Source organism: Bactrocera latifrons, unplaced genomic scaffold (genome assembly GCF_001853355.1).
Source record: "Bactrocera latifrons isolate USDA-ARS-PBARC rearing strain unplaced genomic scaffold, ASM185335v1 scaffold_342, whole genome shotgun sequence".
Lineage (NCBI taxonomy): Eukaryota > Metazoa > Arthropoda > Insecta > Diptera > Tephritidae > Bactrocera > Bactrocera latifrons.
In genome coordinates, this window is record NW_017536982.1 from 280758 (window position 1) to 301989 (window position 21232).

Below are 21232 nucleotides of genomic sequence, written 5' to 3' on the forward strand. Positions count from 1 at the left end.
CAACTCGAGCTCTTCGTCTGCTATGGGTGGTGATTTGACTCCAAGTACGCCATTCACGGGGAGGGAGTCGGTGAAGGTATTGATGGCTCCACTGTGAATGGCGTTCAGTGCCTGTCGGAAGTCTGTAGCGTCCGAGGTCCTGTCGGCGTATTGTTCGATGTCGTCGACGTGATCAAGGAATGACGTCCTGATGTTCCTAGGAGGCGGTTCCGCTCCAAGCTCCAAGCGAAAACAAACTAGCAGGAACTGCCTGGAGAGGAGTTCATTATGCTCCTTAACTGGGAGCATAAGCGTCTCGCTATGTAGCTGCTCGATGGGAGACATCAGGAGGCATCCCGTCGTGGTCCGGAGTGCTGTATTCTGACAGGTCTGTRGTTTCCTCATCTGCGTGCTACTGGCGACCATATGGGTGCTGCATAGTTGAGGACCGGCCGGCCGATTGCCTTTTAAGTTGCCAACAACGTTTCTTTGTCTTTTCCSCATGTGCTGCCGGCTAGCGACTTGAGGATTTTGTTGCGACTCTGTACTTTGGCGATGATGGCTTTCGTGTGTGGGGAGAAGGAGCATAGACTGTCGAAGGTAACACCTAAAATTTTAGGGTTATTGACTGTCGGAATTTTGACGCCGTCGACTGCAATATTAAGTTCCAGTCTGTACTCTTACGTCCAGTTCGTGAATATGGTCGCTGTGGATTTGATAGGGGAAAGTTGGAGGTTCCGTTAAGTGAGGAAACGAGAAAGGTCGGAGAGGTAGTTGTTTACTTTCGAATACATGCCATCGATTCCATTGCCCGACGTCAATATCGTACAGTCATCAGCGTACAGGTTATGGAAACCCCCTCTGGTGGTTGCGGGAGTTTCGAGATGTAGAAGTTAAACAGTAGCGGGGAGAGGACACCACCCTGCGGAACCCCCTGTTTAATTCTTCTCAGTTTAGATGTTGCGCATCGAAATAGTACGGATGATTGGCGACCGTTCAGATCTCTTGAGCCCTGGAGGAATTGAGGTTTTCTCAATGTCCTTCAGTAGCGTTGTGTGATTGACCGTGTCAAAAGATTTTGACAGGTCCAACGCCACGAGGATCATTCTCTCACAGGGTGGCTTCTGGTTGAGGGTTTATGACGCTAAATGCTGTGGTGGTACTATGCATTTTACGGAATCCATGCTGGTGGCTGGCTAGGCTCAGGTGGTGAGTGAAGGTCGGAAGTAACAAGGCATCAAGTGTCTTCACTACTGGGGAGAGGAGAGTTATCGGGCGATAAGATTCCCCTTTGTTGGCGGGTTTCCTAGGTTTCAGTAGTGGGACCACTCTTCCGACTTTCCACACATGGGGTATTTGAAGAGTGGTAAGTGACAGGTTGAGGACCTTGGTGAAATATTTTACTCCCGTCGAGCCTAGCTGCTTTAGCATTAGCATGTTGATTCCATCAGGGCCAATGGATTKGGAAGATTTTGCTTTGTTGATGACACCCTGAACCTCTTCATCGGTGAAAGTAAGTGGCGCGCCGKCGTTTGGCATTTTGCGCAGCCGTCGGTTAACACATCGTTTGTCTTTGTCTGTCGAAGGGTGCAGTGTAAACTGCCGGCTAAAATAGCTCGCGCACTTCTTCGGGTCCGAAGAGGCRTGACCATTGAATTGAACTTCAACTCGGTCGTCATGACTCTTCGGGTTGGACGAAGCTTTGACAGTAGCCCAAAGCTTACTCACACTGGTGGAGAGGCTGCAGAACTTCAGGTGCTCTATCCATTTCGTCCGCTTATGCTAGTTTACCATACGMCGAATCTCCAAATTGAGATCCCTTATTCGGGGATCGGCATGGCTGCTTCGGCTGGGAAGTTAGGGCGGATTTCCGCTATTCGTCCAGCTGGTATGAAGCGAGCGGTAGCTGCTGCGATCACCTTGCGGAATTAACGTTCGCCAACGCATACATTCGTAGGAATGGGTAGAGCGTTGAAGGTGCTCTCAGTAAATTCTGTGAAGCCGACCCAGTTAGCTKTGTTGAAGTTAACGAAGGTGCGGTTGTCCACGGAAACGAAATCGGCAGGTTTCTCGATCGAGATAATTATGGGTAGGTGGTCTGATGCGAGAGTTAGCATAGGTCGCCAGGTTATGCTATTTATCAGACCACCGCTAGCGATTGTAATATCGGGCGAGCTACTACAAGTGCCCATAACTCTGGTGGGGACTTCGTCATTCATTGTGCAGAATGTCGAATCGTCAATCTGTTCCGCCAGCTCCATCCCCCTACGGTCATTTAACAGACAGGAATGCCAAAGATCGTGGTGCGCGTTAAAGTCGTCTAGCACCAAACGGTTTTCACCACGAAGTAGCGCACCTATATTCGGGTGATATCCTGTAGGGCAACATGTAACTGGGGGATGTATATATTAAATATTTCGAGCTCGACATCGCCTGACCGGACAGCTATGCCCWGACATTCTAGGGTAGCGTCCCTGCGGTCGATGTCTTCATCGATTAGACGATACTGCACGGTGTTGTGCAATATGAAGGCTAGGCCACCACCATTAWCTCGCTCGCGATCTTTACGTATAACGTTGAAACCTGCACAACTCAGAAGATCTGAGCGGCTGTTTAGCTTGGTTTCTTGGACCGCAGCTATCTATACGCGCTCCCGATTCATAAGTGCAACCTCCTCGATCTTGCTCTGGAGTCCGTTGCAGTTRAATTGAAGTAGCCGGGTTTGTCGCGGGTGTCCGTGGGTGATCCTGGGGGTGAGGGAGGGACGTGTGGGKGGTATTTGTTGCAGCTGCAGAACCCGCCGGGGCGGTTGTCGCACTGGGGTGTTTGTTGGCGACGCCACTGTAGTGTGTTGCGGGGGCAGACTCCTGCAGCATGGGGCAACGTACGACTCACTCCACTCACATGTGGTGCGCAGGCCGGAACACGCCGGGAAGTGACACCAGCCAGCACAAGAGTTGCACTTGACTGATGTGACRTTCCGACGTATGGCGGTCTGACACACGGAACAGACTGTGCGAAGAACCAAGAGTTGCTGATTGGTTCTCGCACGTGGATTGGAGCGGGATGAAGGTTGGGGGGGGACAAGTCAGATTGGGAGCTATGTTGCCTAGTTGAGCTCCGGGGGACCGTGGAGGTCCTCTGTTGGCCACTCGAGATGGGTGGCGGCGCAGCGCGCGAACTATGTGCTGGCAACAAGGGGCCACGTAACGTGTGGTCCACTCCGTATAGGTCTTAAGGCCTGAGCAGGTCTTGAGATGGCTCCATCCATTGCATGTGTTGCACCTGACCGAGGTGGAGTTTGGATGGAGCCTTTTCGCGCAAACGCAGCAGAAGAATTCCTCCGGGCCCGGGTTGGACTCAATGCCAGCACGAGTCAGGAGGATACGGAGCAACCCTTCTGCAAGGCGGTGCTCCAGTGACGACACACACAAATCAACACTCACCGATCCAAACGGGGTTAGATCGCCGAAAAAAAGCCCTTGGTCGGATGAAATCCGAGTCAATTGTGGTAACGTAGAACCGGCTGTCGTGGGAATTGAATTTGATTGAACGGTACAATTTTTATGGTGTTTTCCTTCGCTTGTTGGCGCACTGCATCTCGGTCAGCATTAAGTTCATCGATCGCGGCTTCATCTAGCATTTCCTGTAGTTCTGGAATACCCGGAACACGCATCTCTAAGCCCGTCAGTATTTTGAATGGGGTCGTCTTGGTACTACGAGGCGGAGTGCTATTTATGAGTTGTTGCACTTTATCGACGTGTTTGTACCAACAGCTTGCGGTTTCGTGACATAGTTTTGACACCATGGGTACTATGATTTTGTGTATTCGCTCTACTTGGCCGTTTCCTCTTTCAATTCCGGTCGCTATTAGTAGATGCTGGATACCTTCGCCTTCACAGTAGTCTTTGAAGAGATTTGATGTAAATGCGGCGCCTCTATCGGTGATTACACGCTTTGGATTACCAAATTCTGCAGCTTGCTTATTCAGGCGTTCTACAACTGCCTCTGCTCCAGTGTTTTTCGTGGGATAAAGCCACACAAATTTCGAGAAAGCGTCAATAACAACAAGTATGTAGTTGTATGACTTATTTGTCGTCTCCATCGGACCAACATGATCGAGAAGGAAAGTTCCCAATGGTTTGTCCTCTTTGTTGATAGGATTCAGCAATCCTTCTTTTTTTCCAGACTTAGCATCAGTGACAATACACTCAATACAGCTTTGCACGATCTTCGTAACTTTTGAATTTAATTGYGGGATAAAGAATGATTTCTCGACAACGTCTTGCGTTTTCTTAACGGTAAAGTGACCTTGCCGATGTGCTATCTTGATGATTTYATCTTCCATTGACAACGGTACAACTATCAACTCTTTATCTGGGTTTTTAAACAGCACTTCGTGCTTTATGTAGAAATCTTCGTAGTCATCCTTCTCCAATGCTTTTCGTACGGCTCGCGTCCAATCGTCGCTTTGTTGAGCCTTCTTGAGTCGATGATTTAGTGAGTCTTCCAACATCAAGCACGAGACACGGCTCAAAGCGTCGACATGTCGCATTCTGGTTCCTTTTCTATGTTCGATTACATAATCAAAGTCTTGCAGGAAAATCGCCCAACGGGATACACGTAGTGGCACATCGCGTTTCTTCATTGTCATGGCAAATGCGTTGCAGTCAGTGGCAATCTTAAACTTGATACCCAGCAGGAACACTCGCCATTTCTTTAGCGATTCCACAATCGCTAGCACTTCTAACTCGTACGAATGGTACCGCTCTTCTGCAGGTTTAGTCTTGCGACTCATGTGTTGGACCGGGTGGAAATCCTGATCGTCGTTATCTTTCTGCAGCATCACAGCTCCGTAGCCAAACATCTAAGCGTCCGTGTGCACCTCAGTTACTGCTTTTGGATTATACAGCTTTAAAATCGGAGGATTCATTAATGCTGTTTTTAACTGTTGATAGGCTGCTAGATGCTCCTCTTCCATCCTGAACTTTATGTCCTTTCGCAAAAGATCGGAGAGTGGTTTTGCAATTACAGCGTAACCTTCAACGAATCTTCTGAAATATGACGTCAATCCCAGGAAAAGTTGCATTTCTGTACGATTTCGCGATATCGGAAAGTCTTTTATAGCAATTGTTTTCGCCTCAGAGGGTTTTATTGAACCGTTTTCGATGACATATCCGAGAAATTCGACTCTTCGTAACAGAAATTGGCATTTACTCCATTTTATCTGCAATTCTTTTGATGCTGTTGTCAATAAAACGCGCTCCATCTTCAGGATACATTCTTCTTCGTCCTTGGAGGAAATGATTAGGTCATCCATGTAGGCTACCACTGTTCCATCTTGGATTAGTTCTCTCAGCACGGCCATAACAAATCTGGTGAACACTGCGTACTGGTGACGCGTAATTGGAAATACTGGGTTTAATGATCCCTTCTGCCAGCCACTGCGCCACTTTCTCGTCCACTACGCATCGATCAGCGTAGGACATTCGTCTCGGTCTCTCGAATACAGGATTATCGTCGATCAACAAAATTTTCATTTCGACTGGTGACTCAAAATTTCTCAAAGGGATATATGCGCTAACCATTTCTTTTACCACATCTGCTTGCTTTACCTGTAGGTGGGATACGTTCACTTCAACGTCGGCCTTCTCGTTTATGCTTTCGACCAGACATAATTCACCGAACTCCTTCATCAGCTAGACAACTCGATTTTCGCCCGCACATGCCACTGATTTTTCTTCTATAACAGCGCTTTTGCCTGCGCCTTCATTATACCGCTTCTCCATAGCGTTCCACATTGGTGGATGCTCACGTGGCTTCTCAGCCACAGCAGCGCGCTCGCTCACGTACTCGCTGTGGTCTATAACCACCGCCTTTTGCATACCACTGTTTCGGTTCACAGTCTTTTGCACCTGCTTGTGCTCACCCGTGACTTTGACCTCCAGGTCGACGGCTTTAGCTGCATGCTCCTTAGCATCAGCACCATCCGAGATTTTCTCGCTATGCTTATCAGCCAGTTGTTGCACCTTACGTTGTTGTTTTCCTGCTTCTTTTTGTCTAAACTCTGCACCATCCTCGGTTACAATCAGATCGACATCCTTCAAAAAGTTGTTACCAATTACTAGAGCATACTTCAAATCAGTCTCTTTGGCAACATGGAATTTTATTTCTAACCATATGCCATCAACTTCAATGCGGATGGAGAAGCTACCTATTGTTATAGCATACTCTTTCTTTCAATAGTGTATCGTATCGCATCAAACATACATCTGCCCCCGTATCGATTAATGCCGAAACACATACTCCATTCATCCMAATGTCCTTGAAAGTTAAACTACTTTTCTTATTGGGCTTCACTGCTGCTTTTGTTTTCATCATGTTTGCGTTTTTCTCCTTCTTAATTGATTTTTCAACTGTAGCGCACTCTGTTGCTCGGTGACCTTCTACACCGCATTTGAAGCATTTCATCTTTTTGTGTGGACAGTCCCTAGCAAAATGTGAATCATTTCCGCAATTGTAGCATTTTTTCGCTGAACTGCATTAATTCGACGAAGCTCTGTTTGATGACGTAGACGACGTTTTGTTTGCCCTGACGAATTGAGATTTTGAAACAGGAACTTTGATTTTTTCATAAACCTTCAGCTGTTCCTTTAGGTCTTTTACGGTTTTAGCCTGGTACAAATTTGCTTTACCCACCTTGGAATCCGGAATGCTTTCAATGAAATACTTTATCAAGCTGGTGTCGTCTAAGTTTATCGCCTTCCCGATCTCCATCAAGCTATAGAGATATTCCATTAAATCTTCCCCTTGACGTTTGCGACGATTTCGTAGTGTGCGATGAATTTCTATTGACGATACAATAATTCCAAATTCAGTTTTTACTGCCTGCTTCAGTGAACTCCAACTGTTGATACCGCGCTGACTTCAAACAAACATTTTTGCTCCACCCTTCAAAAGCTGCTTTGCATAAATGAATTTCTGCAACTCGTTCCAGCGCACCGCTTCCGCATTCTCCTTGAACTCTTCCAGCCATTGCTCGATGCTTGGTTGCCCCGAACCAGAGAACGATGTCATCGAATCTTCAATATCTCGCAAGGTAAACACTGATCGCTAAATCATTCGCACGCTCCAAACAGCACTACGTTGACTTGCAGCATCGTTATAATCGCTGTCTTCATTGTCGCTCACATTCAGGCCGAAGTGCTCTAGTAACCGGTCCTGCAATGTCGATTTTCGTCCAGTGGTCGCTAATCCCAACCCACCCAATTTCTCTTTCAGTTCCTGTAGGTTTAAACCTAAAATTTGGTCACGGTACATTTTGTCTTACAATGTTTATTAAATACAATAATATTTCAAAACAGTATTAAATTATTGTAGCAAATCAATTCAAAATTAAAATTTATTGCTCTGTAAACAAAGGTATATGTAGCTTTAATTTTTAATTCAATCAAAGTTTTCTTAAAACTTTTCTTTTGGCTCTTTTCTCAAAATTATTACATTTACTTCAATTTTATTTCAACTTTTTACTTTCAATCAAAGTATAATWTCTTAACGCAAAACATGAATCAGTTAAAGCAAAATTCATCAATATAAGAGCTAAAATTTTCGTTATTGCGCAACAAAACACAAATACTTAGCTCTAACGCTACAACCAGCTTCAATAATGATTTTTCAAATTTCATCCCTCGCTGCCGTCTAAAATGCACACAACATTTGAATCCCCCGCGCAGCCATCAACTCTTGTAAATACTCTTCGCCGTTCTCTCACGTAGCCAATTCCGCAAGCGTTCGTACTCAGCGCTACCGCAGTCGACGCCTCTCTGCTGTCGACAATACCACTCTTGTTATGTGACGTCACTCACACACAACGCAACTTCTGCTCGCAGCTTGTATCTACGCTGTCGCACTGCTTTCTGTTCCAGCTGAACGGCAGTTTCCACGCACAACGCAACTTTTGCCCGCTGCTTCCGTCTACGCTGTTTCACTCCGTTCTGTTCCCAACTGAACGGCGGTTTCTCTCTCAACACTACTCTGTTTCTCTCTGCTACTGAACTGTTGACGCCGTTGCCTTGTTGTCTGCGCACTTATTGTGAAATTTGAATTTTTCTCTTTGCTGCCGAACTGTTGGCGTCGTCGCCTGCTTGTCTATATGCGCAYTGCTCAATTCGTTTTTTCGTAACGGTTTTTARCTTTCGTTTGTCCTTTTTCTTATGTTTAAACAAACATATTTCACAATTTTTACCACAGTTTGAATTCTTTTTTTCGCGGTTTTTCGTTTTAAAGAACGTTTATTACGATTTTAGCTTTTGATTTGGTGATCAATCGGTTTTTCCGCGGCACTAATTCAACTTAGTGGTCTTTTTATCCCACTTCTGACACTATTTGTAGTATGCCTCTACAAATACTCTATTCTTTCTTTTTAAAATAAAACTGCACTGCGTTTCGTATTCAAAATAATAAAATTTTATTTGTTTCTAATTTAGAGTAATAGGTGAATTGCGCGTAGCTTAAGATAATATTGATCTGTTTTGTGTGAGAGTTCACGGTTAACTGTCGTTCGTTTTTAGTTCTTCGTTTTTGTCGTTTGTTTTGTCAGTGTTGTCATATCATTGTCGTGTCATTGTCACAGGGTTGTATTTTAAGGTCCGTGAGTATGTCCGCTTCGAGTCCGTGGTACATTTTCCACATTAATGTTTTCATTGTTCTATATCCCATTTAAACGTTGTATCTAGTTGAGCAGTCGCTAATTTCAGTAAAATTAGTGCTTCGATATTGTGTGCTTCATTGCTTAATAATCTCGGCTTGATTTCAATGTTGATTTTAAATTTCAACACTCTCACTGTGGTATTTCCTAAACCTTGTAGTTCAGTTACTTTTCTTTCTTTTAGGTAATTTAAGTATTTGAGCTGCTTCTTCGGAAATAGTTGTTTTTTTGGGATCATTGATCGATTCGACCTCGCAATGTTACGTACTCTCCATTTGCTGCCTTAAGAGGGGAGCTTGCTTTAGAAGCTTAAAAAAATCGATTTTTTTCCCCTTAAATCTCTATAAAAATAATCTGAGAATATGTCCCCAAAATTATAGATTTGAATTCGAAATATTTTCGAAGCTAGAAGAAAATAGTGACCGAGCGTCTAACAGATATATGAGCAATTGGGCAGAGAGCGAAATGATTTCTTGGTTTTTCATTTTTACGATTTTTCTTAATTTATCGGCCATGATATTGCGACCTGCATCCTGTCCGCCGTTAGACAAATGCACATGCGAGATGCATTGGGCAATTGTTTCCCAAAGGCAGAATATCAAAAATTTCCAAAAAAATTACGGATGATGTTTAAATATATAACTATAAGCCCTAGAAATTTCCCTTTAATCACTTATTTCTTTCCCTCCCGAAAAAGTCCTCAAAAAAACAACACATTTTTTTAAACCTCTAAAGTAGGCTCCCCCCTTAACTCTTATTTGTACTGTTGGAGTATCGCTGCTTCCGATTGTTTCGTCATGATTGTGAAGGATTTTTTTTTTGATATATTTTTCTCACTGCATTGTAATTAATAATAATAATTTTGACGATTTCTTTCACTCTTATTGCACTTTTTCTTATTATTAAAATTGCCTTCATATACATGATCAAGGCAAATGCAGCATAGTTGGTTGGTTCTTTTCTTCCAGAAAACAGAAAAAATCATCTAGGCTTTTACTTTCTTCCTTTTTTTACGTTCAAGGCTCACAAGCCATCACCAATCGTTAAATTAATCTATCAGCTTCTCCAGCTAATGATGCCTTCAATCGGAACATATTTTTCTCTTTTGTACTTTCTTCTTTTTTAATTCTTCTGATATTTTTTCGAGGGTAAATGAATTTTTACCCGAAATTGCTCTATATTTCGAGTCTCYAAATATACTACAATTGAAATTCGTTTAATTTCATCAAATGTAGTTTTGACCTTTTTTTTGTTTTTGATTTTTGTAATATTCTGTTTCTTAAGTTTTTTTGGGCGTAATTTTTTCTCTGAGAATTTTCTGCTCCTGTAACGCAACCAAATCGTCCAACTCCTTCTGTTTTTTAAGCAAATTCTAAGTGTTTGTTTCTTTTAACACTACTTGTTGTTATATTATGGACACAAATACGCTTTTCGCTTATTTATATTTATTTGACAAGTAAGGCTCTATTTCTTTTTAATAATGCACTTGTGCTATTTCTTTAAGTCTCGATTGACCAAACGCATCCAGTTCAGCAAGAGAGTCGATGCAGCAAAATGTACAGAAAGACCCTTTAAAGTTACTTTTGCGCTCCGAGAGTTAACGTTTGACTCTGATCTTCTTTATTAAACTTTTTGTTTTCAATACATTTCTTAATTTTAATCTCTAAACTATTTATGTGTGCATGCTTAAATATTTATTCTATTTTTATTTCATAGTTCAGATACCAATGCATTGATATTTTATAACTATATAGGCTCGCTGTGTAACTTAGTGCATCTAAGGCACTTACACATATAGTACGTACACACACTTTTTATTATTTTTTTTGTTTGTTTTATAGTAGGGGGAAGCATCGAAATACAGAGTGCAGAACTGTAATCCGCTAAACCTAACCTACTCCTAACTCAAGACTCTCCCACGGAACCACAGATTAATATTACTTCTTGGAAAGGACAGGGAATTTAAGTCTCCTGTATTGTGCGGACTGACGGTCGCCTGATCTTGAAAATGTTGAAAAAGGCTTAGTTTTGTCATTATGGTTTTTATTTTATTAGTCGACTGACATATGAGTGTTGTTAAATTATCGACCATAAAACTACCACCAAGTGCGGATTTTAGTTCTTCCCTTGTATTACATGCTCAAAGTCTTCTATATACATTGCACACGTCGGACAGTTCGGACTAATGTCATTGAGTAATCTGAAAAGGTAGCTTCTAAAGCCGTCTAAGTATTTGGATGTTAATGGGTGGCATACTGGCTAATACTTTAGCAGCGTCGATTGATATAGTCCGGAAAGCACTTATTACGCAATTATTTGTTTAGCATACGCTTTTATATTCATTTCCTGTATCCAAACTGGTGCTGCGTACAGTGTTACGGAGCTTTGTTTTGCTAMAAATTTTTTTGCCACTGCTACCAACATGAGACCATCCGCTTATGCTATTAGTTTCACATCTTTTGGTTGCTGTCTTCCTAGCACCCCGTCCTACATTTATTTTGTGTGCCCATTTTGCGTGTTGAATGCATTCTAGACATCCAGGGTAATCAGCGCGCAGTACTTTTTTGTGCCACCTTTCTATCTTTTGCCACTTACTGCAAATTTCGCAATATCGACGACTTCTCGTGGCGCGTCAATAGTGGCTATTTTTTTATACAGTCGTATTGCTCTCTGATAATCCGCCGGTTTCCTATTGTATTTTCGTACACCTTACCCATTGTCGCCCATCACAAAGGTCGGTACGATGAACGTTCTTCAGGTACTTTCTTTGATTTTGGGAGTAGAACCAAACGTTGTACTTTCTACGAATCAGGTAACCTTCTTTTATACAAGCGTTGTACATTTTAGCAAACAGTTGAGGTTTTGAGCTTACAGCTACCTTCAGGACTCTATTAGGTATGCCATCTAATCCAGGGGCTATGGATAAAAGCTCTTCTTCTGAAACTATAATGACGTGGTTTTTTGCTCCAGGTAATTGCCGACTTCAGGAGCTTCTTGTGGCTTTTAAATTTATCTCTAAATCTATGTTCGTTCGTTTCACCATGATTACGCTGTAGATGCCATCTAGCTGAGTGACAAAGCTTTCTCAGAGTGGCAATTACCTCATTTCACCAATATACCGGCCGCCGCTTGTTATTATTTATTGTTCTACACATTGTCGCATCGCATGCTGCGACCAGTTCCTTTTGCACTGTAGATACCAGGTGGGCGGTGTCGTCTTCTGGTACTTTTGATGCACTCCAGACTAGCTCAAAAAGGTCTGCATCGAACTTCTGATGCTTCCAGCTTCGCTTTCGGGAAGTGTCTCTGCTGAGGAGTTCCAGATCGCAGGAGCACGGAATTTGAGCAATATTCGCCATATGATCAATATTTCTATATATATTTAACACTGCCCACTTAATGCGCCTGCTGAGCGTTTTAAACTTTTTGGTGCTGGTCTTAATTTGTTTGTCCTTTGCAGGACCATATTGCTGCATTGCCAACTTTGTCTGCAATCCATATGCTTTTCTCACTTGGTATGGCGACATCAATGTTCTCTTCTATAATTGTGTGCTGTTCCATAATGTGTGCATTGAGAAGATCTGTCTGTCGGACTGGTGGAAAGACTTATTGCATCTGGGAGTAGGCGAGTATTCTCGAAGACGACAGATGGACAGATGGCATTGGCATTTTGAGCACGCATGCATACGAGTGCTTTTGTGTGCTAGTACTAGTTTTTCGCAGAATTTTCACATGGTATCATTTTGAGTTTTTTAGCTGCTCCGAATTGCGCCTTTTCAATTACGTTTTTTGGCTTTTGTGTTGGTAGTAAAAAGCCTGATAGCTCTCGCATTCTTTTTGAGGTATCTGCCGATAGGGAATTAATATAATTTTCCTATCATCACTCTTCTTGGTGGGTTTTGGTCATATTTGGTCCAGCAGCGGCGGACTCCTCATTTTTACCATTAGGCGGCTTTCTCATTATTTAAGAAATCCTTCAGAAATTATCCGATGTTCACCCAATACTATTTTCAGAGGCTAAACCTCAGCGAAAAAGTACTTTGGGGACACCCCTCGATGTGTACGGGAAGTCCCTAGCTTTACGGTCTAATTAAAACTAAAATGATTGGCAATGCCAAAACCAAGAAAAGGGGAACAGCTGATACTTGTGTTAGCCATGGTTGGTTATAACAATTATCCAAAGATTTTCCTCTAATATCAATGGAAACATTATTATCGCACCATATATCTCTGTTCAAAAAATTGTATCAAAATCAGCCGGTTCGACAATTTAGTCATTATACTCTTGCAGCATACTGCTACATAGTATATAAGTTTTGTCCCCCTTTACAATGAATTGTGTTTTATAAACTGTAGGCGACATCCTTCTATTCTCACATTGTTCAAATATCATTGAGCATGCTTTGCTGATAAGTAGCCGAAATACTTTTAGAAACAAATATATATTTCCAATACATACATACATACGTACATACACTTACATTACTACAGATATTATACCAATAAAATTTGTGCAGTTTATGGACCCGATACAGTTTCCATTTCCACCCCACAACGATGGTTTCAACGTTTTCGTTCTGGTGTAGAGGTGATCGCTCCGGAAGGCCTGTCGTTGAAAATTTCGATAAAATCGCTGAATTKGTCGAAAGAGACCGGCATAGTAGCAGCCTTGGCGTCGGTTAAGATCTGGGCATTAGTCGTCAAAAAAAAATTTTATGAACAATGGAAAATTCAATAAAAAAATACCGCAAGACTTTTTTGACAACCTATTATTAAAGATAGTTAGTTAGGCAGTTCGAATTGTTTTCTCTAAGAGTATATTGAAAGGTTGCGAGCGGTGAACATCTGGTTAGTTGTATTTTTTCCAAGCTTAAAGCCACACTGATAAGGTCCAATCAGAAGGAGGGCACACTTAAATCTCAATCGTTGGACATCTGGTTAGTTGTATTTTTTCCAAGCTTAAAGCCACACTGATAAGGTCCAATCAGAAGGAGGGCACACTTAAATCTCAATCGTTGGACATGTTTTCATCCGATCATATTCTACAAAGATGATGCATGCTCCTTATCAGTTCTAGTCTCAGTAGGTAATTTCTATTCTAATTTCTTCATAGTCGGGCAATGGAAGTCTGCTCCATCGTCATCGATTGGGGAATCGGGTTTGCCTTCTCTTGATGTTATAATTTTAGTGCCAGACGTTGTGCGATATATTAACACGGCAAACAAAATTTTGATTTGAGAATATTAGGTAATCTTTTTTTTCCCTTATACCCTTAGAATTAATGTAGAAACATACTTTACCCTGGTAAAGTACCCCTGGATGGTTGCGAAAAAGGCTCAAAAATAATAATACCGCTCGACGTTCGGAGCACTCGGAGTGCACACCCCAAACAATTCCGAAAAAGAATTTTATAAACTCCACAATATACCTCATGATATGTGAAAAAGTTCTATTGAAGAATAAAAATTTCTATGAAAAAAATGTCGGAAAAATACGGAACAGATTACCCTACTGACCCCTTAATAATATGCCAAAAGATCCAAAGCTGAAATCAATACTGATCATTCTAAACCACAACATTTGTTTTTGGAAAAAATATCATATTTCTCTTTAACGGTAATTTCCTAATTCGATATTTCAGGACTTTCTTAGGACTTTTTTTTTATTTTTAGTGAGCAGAAGTGAATTAAATAAAATAGTTTGTATCACCAAATTTTCAAAATTGGACTACGGCTGTTCAAGCCTCCGAATTTGTGGACCCCAGTTCCTGCAGCGAACATTTGATCAAAAATATCAGTATATCTAACAGGTATGTTATTGAAGTTCAGACGAAATCTTTCCTAGTAATAGTATGCCTGGATGTCAAAAATGGGTTGAATCGTATGAAGGCTTCCCTTAAACGAGWTATCTTCTCCTTTACTGTCGTAGACACCGTTATTGCGATTACAGCCGAGTTAACAACAGCGTGTCAGCAATTTTTTTCGCTATTCAACTCCAATTTGACATAACCAGTGCAGTCAGGTTCTCATCCACCAAATCTCCCCAACGGAATGGAGGTCTTGCTCCTGCCGGCGGATACTGAATCAAAACCGTTCGCTGGAGTATTGTCTTTAATCTGGACAAMAAAACCTAGCCAGCACAGCTGCAGCCTCTTGAATTATGTAATGTCGCTGTATATCTCGTGCAGGATCWGTCCATCAAACACTTCTAATGCCGACTCTTTAGATGATGTCATTGACCATGCCTTCGCATGATATAGCATTGCGGGAATGATGAGGGACTTGTAGAGTTTGGTCTTTGTTTGTCGAAAGAGGATTTAACTTCAATTGCCTACTAAGATCAAAGTAGCGCTTCTTAGGACGAGTGATTCTGCGTTGCGACTTCAAAGTTATGACTATCAGCAGTGACGTGGGGAGCAATTCGCGAACGCGATAACTGTTTGTTTGATGTCAGAAGATATTTCGCAATGTCCGTGTTACTACCATACCCATTTGCTTCGGTTCTTTATCCATTCTGAAGAAAGCAGAACGAAAGGCTTAGTTGTTGAGGCCAAGGATCAATATCATCGGTATACCCGAGCAGCTATAAACTCTTATCGAAGTCGGAACCGGATTTAAAATAAACGAAAAGATGGTGTGTCGACCTTCCTTTCACGGGTCTTTTCTAAGATTTGGTACATGGTGAGAGTCTGGTCAATAATAGCTYTGCCAGCGGTACAGCCGCGCTGATAAGGTCCAATCAGTTTGTTGAAGGCGGGCTTCAGTCTTTTACGCTTGCTAAAACCTTATGTGCGATATTAAGGAGTCTTATCCCACGATATTTGAAGCAGATTGTGGAGTTCCCTTCCCTTCCCTGTGGATAGGGCAGAGTACTTAGTATCAAATCGTTGGAAATGCTTTTATCCGATCATATCTTGCAAAGAAAAACACTTTGTCAGTTCTTTGAATCGGGTTTGCCATCTCCAGATTATACATAACTTCAGTATGCTCTGAATATCAGCCACTAGATCACCACTTTGGGCCATACAAACGTATACTCCGGAAAGCCTTCTGTAAACCGACGCAACTTTCGTGGAATTTTCGAGAATTACCTCTGTCGGTCAGCTTCTCAAGCTCTTCATACTCACTCATTTCGGCCTCTTTCTTTTTTTTTTGCATACGTGAGGCTCATCGTAGCAGCTGTTTTTTCAACTTTTCTGAAAACCAATGGTTTCTCTTGAAGCTTTTCTTAAAGAGCTTAAAATGGCGTCCCATAATTCCCCTACATCGGGTTGCTGATGAGTGCTATCCGAGAGCAGGGGGGAAACGCGCTAAGGTGTCGGTTGTCATTGTATCATTTCGGCATAGTACCTTTCTTGTGTTTGTTGACGGGCGAGCTTTGCTGTACTGAAGCAAGTGCGTATTTTCGCTAGAACAATAGAGTGGTCCGAGTCGTTCTTAGTTCTTTGGACCATACGCACATCAAAGACGTCAGAAACATGTCATCCATCTAATACAACATGATCAATCTGGTTTTGAATTTTTCGATCCGGAGACATTCAAGTAGCTTGATGTATTTTCTTTTGCCCGAATCTAGTATTACATATAATCTTATTTCGGGCTCCTGCGGAATCGATCAGTGTTAACCCATTTGGAGACGATTCGCCATAGAGGCCTACTTTTTGAACTGTTGTACCAAAGATGCCTCTTTGCCCACCCTCGTCAAGCACAATACTTATATCGGGGCGGGACAATCGTCCTACTCTTTCGTCCTTGACCCATCCATCATTCCCTTCCTATACATAACTAATATCATAATTTTAACCCGCTAAACAAGACTTCAGTGTTCAATGGAATTTATGTACTGTATACCCTTACTTAAAAATCTGTATCTCAGAAAGTTCTCAAAGGATTGCTTCCAAATTCGGTGGATAGAATTATGTTTGAAGCCTGTATTGTGATGAGAGGATCGGTCTACAACCACGCCTATTATCCATATATAATAATTATATATCAAGCGCATACAAATTTATCGGAGTTAAATTTTGTACGAAAAGAGCATTGAAGTGAAGGTGATGTATGCCTCGTGTTTATAAATCGGTGAAATCAAACATTACCATTTTAAGCCCCAAGATATTCTGAAAATATCGCTCAATTTGTAAGATATCTCCATGAAATTCATGTATAATTTTTTTCATAAATACCTAGGCGATAAAATTTGTTCATATTTCTCAATTTTATATGAAGACTGAGATGAACTGTAAGTTTAACAATACTACATTCTACATGTCTATATATGTAAGCAAACATATTTGTAGATAGGCAATATTTTCTATTGTTTTTATGAAAACGCGGGGCTTACCCAACGCTGTTGGTAACTCTTGAATGGTTTACGTATTAAGGCAAGGCTAGGACTTACATAATGAAATCTACATACAATTTATTTTTATATATAAATGTGTATATACTGTAGATATTTTTACCGTGCGATTCTGTACTGTGATACARTCTCAAGTCTCTAAATTTGAAATTTTAAGTTAGAGAAATTTTTTGAGACTTAAGACGGTTTTGCTATTCTGTAAGTGACAGTCTCAAAATCTATTACATTTCATTATTCAGACAAGTTTTTACACTTGAATGAAAATAAATATGTCGATAACAAATATTAAATTTTCTATAACATAGTCAAAAAACATAATTATYAATAAAAATAAAAATATACGTTGGCTTTGTTTCATAATATTTACCAAATGTATGTAAAATTGGTTTATTTTCAACCTTTTCGTGTTTGTGTAAACAAAATATAAAAAAAACGATAATCGATTAATATCAATGATGATCTCTATTCTATATATTCAAAATGGCAGAAAAAGTTCTTTTTAGTTTGTGACTTCCTAACTACCAGGTCTCAAATTTTAGTCAATATTTTAGACTAACGCTAGAAATTGTTAAGTGAAAAGTAACTAGTCACAAATTGAGACTTTACCTCAAAATGTCTCAAATAGAGACTACAGACTGGTTACAGAATCCCGCTATTAATTTAGTCATGAGTAATCCGCTCAGAGGGGTTTAGAAGCATGAAGCAATTTATAGAAAAATTCTCCCTAAACCTGCGGCCACGCAGAACTTACCACTTTAATTTCTTCGCTGTCTTTTAAAATGTTCTCGTTGGTTTGGGATTTTTTTTTTTTAATTTGTTTGTTTTAATGTATTTATGAAGCACAAATACATTGTATTAAATTACTTAGATATTATTTTGGTATTTAATTTGTCTCGTTTTATGAATAAAACACAAAAGAGCTTTTCTTACCTTTTTTCACAAGCGTTTTATTTTTATTGTTTTTAAATAAACTTTGTATTTCAATTCAGTAAAAGAAAACAATAATTTTAATTCTGGTATAAGCTCTAACGTACTCAATGGGAGAGTTTCCTGGCCAATCAATGTGCTGAATTCCCAGGGTCCCCTATTATTTTTAGAACTCGGCAATTGTTATTTCTTTTTTTTTTTGCAGTCATATAAAAAAATATGTTATTTTGTAAAATTATATTCACCCATGTTTATAAACTTACAATATTTTTTAGGTAGATCGATATGTACAAATTGCGAGTTAGCACTAGACAAGTTTTATTCTTGGTTTATGCCTGGCGTTACTCATTGGCTCGACATTTCAATTGTTAAAGCTTTAAGTCGTATTGATAAAGCCATTGAACTGGATCAATTGCAGGCTGTTGATGATACGGTAAAATATAGCTCATCAGCAGTGGATACTCTAGCTATATTTTATCAAATAAAGATATTCTGGCATCAACTAGATTGGCCAGATATTGAAGGATCATACACTTTTGTTGCCAAAATTATTGATGTAAGTATATTTCAATCTTATATTTCTTAGGGTTTATTTAATTTCATAAAATTTGTGAGTCACGGCTTGATCAGTGAATGCGAAAAACATATAAAGGGTTTTTCAAGAGCTACGCTAGAAAAGTACACCAATAGGGGCAGCAAAACACGAAGTGCTTTTTCTCACTCTTTCAACCTTTCTCTTCAGTAACTATATTCTATCATACGAATAAAGAATTTCATTGATATCCCAAACCGTTTTTGTTTTATTGGCAAAAACTTTTGCAGCGTTCTTATTCAAAAATCCATTATATATATATATAGCTTCAAATATTCTACAAGGTGCGATCCAAAGTAAACAGGACTTTTCAATCTATAATAGCGCCCCCTGGTGGCGCTATCTATGTGTCGACTGGTGCGTTAGAATCTAGAAATAGATTGTCCAGTGAGAATTTCATGACATTTCATTGATTGGAAGGGAAGTTATTGCGTTTTAAGAGTCAGCCAAAACTAAATTATGTTTCAAAATTGGTAAAACTTTTACCGAAACTCTTCAATCGATGAAAGAAGTTTATGGCGATGATCGCCGCACTGCCTTGATGCCCTAAATGTGAACGTCCCTATTAGACATATTTGCGGTACTAAATGTTGCAAGCTACATATTCCAGATGAACTAACTTCATTTTATTCGTAGGTCTTCCAATGATCTGTATGCGTTAACTCGCATAATGGCCTAGTATGATCCTTCCCGACTCCACGGGTGACAGCGTTTTAGTTCGTTGGGGGTTATATAACAAAACCTAATCTTTCTCTCTAAAACCCTACTAGTTCATTGCTTTGTCGTATTTTGCTTTAATTTTATTACATATAATTTTAGTGCGTTGGCTTACCATAGCATCAATTTCTCCCATCGCGTCTTCCAGGATTCTGTCGACTTCCTTGGCATYCCTTCTTTTAGTATTGTTAATTCCAAGCTTCAAATCAGTCGGTAACCGAAGAGCAAAAATTACCCTTGCAAACCGATAAGCCATCAGAAACAAGGATATATGGGTATCATAATTTTGTTGCTTATCCACAATTTTCCTTAAATGCTTTTTCAAAGTTCGGTTGAAACGTTATACCATGCCATCGGACTGTGGATGTAGTGTAGTTGTACGAGTTTTCCGGTAACCAGTTTCTGGCACATCTCCTGAATTAAAGCTGATTCAAAATCCCTCTCTTGATCACAATGTAATCCTATTGGAACACTATAACTCGATACCCAATTGCTGATGATTACCCCTGCTACAGTTTCTGCCTCTTGGTTAGGAATTGTATATACTCTGGCCATTTGCTGAAACAATCATATTTGTTTCCTAATTTATTGGTAGGGAGGATGGAGTCATGTGTAGAAGTTCACGCAAGTGAGGAAAGTTCTCTGATCGCCATTCACTTGGGAGTGGCCAGAAACGATTCTTTTACATATGACTCAAGCAGCTCACGACTTCCAGTCCTTGACCAAGTATCCTCTGCGTAGCCTAAGAACATCCGTTTGAAGGTGAGGTAAAGTGAGAAGGCGAAACATCCCCTGCATAGGGTTGTGCGCTGGGTTTGCGACCCGCCACGTAAAAAAACCTCCAATTAAAAAACAACACCAGCCTCGGATGAGAGACCCCACTTTTGATGACGACCATGGCAAACAAAATAAGGACTACGAATTGAGGGCATGCAATGTCCGGTCCCTTAATTGGGAAGATACCGCTGCCCAGCTGGTTGATGTCCTCGTAAAAATAAAGGCTGACATCACCGCCATCCAAGAAATGCGATGGCCGGGACAAGGACAGCGACGAGTAGGTCCTTCTGGCATTTACTACAGTGGCCATATAAAGGAGCGCAAGTTTGGTGTGCTATCATTCACTCCGGTGAATGAACGTCTAGCCACAATCCGCATCAAAGTGAGGTTCTTCAACATACCGCTGATTTGCGCCCACGCCCCGACGGAAGAGAAGGACGATGTGACCAAAGATGTCTTTTATGAGTGCTTGGAACGCACTTATGCGAGATGCCCCCGCCTCTATGCAGCAAAAAATGTACGCCATCAAACACAAGCACTCCTACCTCTGAGAGCACTCGTCAACAACTTGGTATAAGGGAACTGTGGGACGGCATTTCAAACTCCATACGTACAGCTGCAACCGAAACCATTGGTTTTCGGAAAGTACAAAAGAACGTGGTACGACGAGGAGTACCGTGTCGCAGTGGAGAGGAAACAGGCTGCCTACCTCGCAACGTTATGATATTCCACAGTGTGGAATGGGATAGGTACGAGCCGCATTTGCAGGCAGAGAAAGAAAGAGGCCGAAACGCGTGAGTACGAAGAGAACGACTTGATAAGCTGACCGACACAGGTAATGCTCGAAAATTCTACGAAAAAATACGGCGGCTTACAGAAGGTTTCAAGACCGGGGCATAGTCTTGTAGAACCCTACAAGGTGATTTGGTCTTCGGTGCCCAGAGCATTCTTAAATTATGGAGGGAACACTTCTCCAGCCTGCTGAATGGCAGTGAACGCACAACGCCAGGAGAAGGTGAACCCGATTCACCAATCGATGACGATGGAGCTGACGTTCCATTGCCCGACCAAGAAGAAGTTCGAATAGCAATTACCCGCCTGAAGAACAACAAAGCGGCGGGGGCCGATGGATTGCCGGCCGAGCTATTCACACACGGTGGCGAAGAACTGATAAG

General features: G+C 41.1%; 1 protein-coding gene across 1 annotated transcript in view; it reads left to right on the forward strand.

Annotated features, from left to right (window-relative positions):
* LOC108971444 (protein unc-13 homolog 4B) overlaps window positions 1-21232 on the forward strand; it is a gene marked incomplete at its 3' end in the record, with an annotated part of 47952 nt that overhangs the window by 21203 nt on the left and 5517 nt on the right. Inside the window, 1 exon segment of the mRNA XM_018937498.1 lies at window positions 18247-18527. Within this exon segment, the coding sequence (XP_018793043.1) occupies window positions 18247-18527 (281 nt within the window).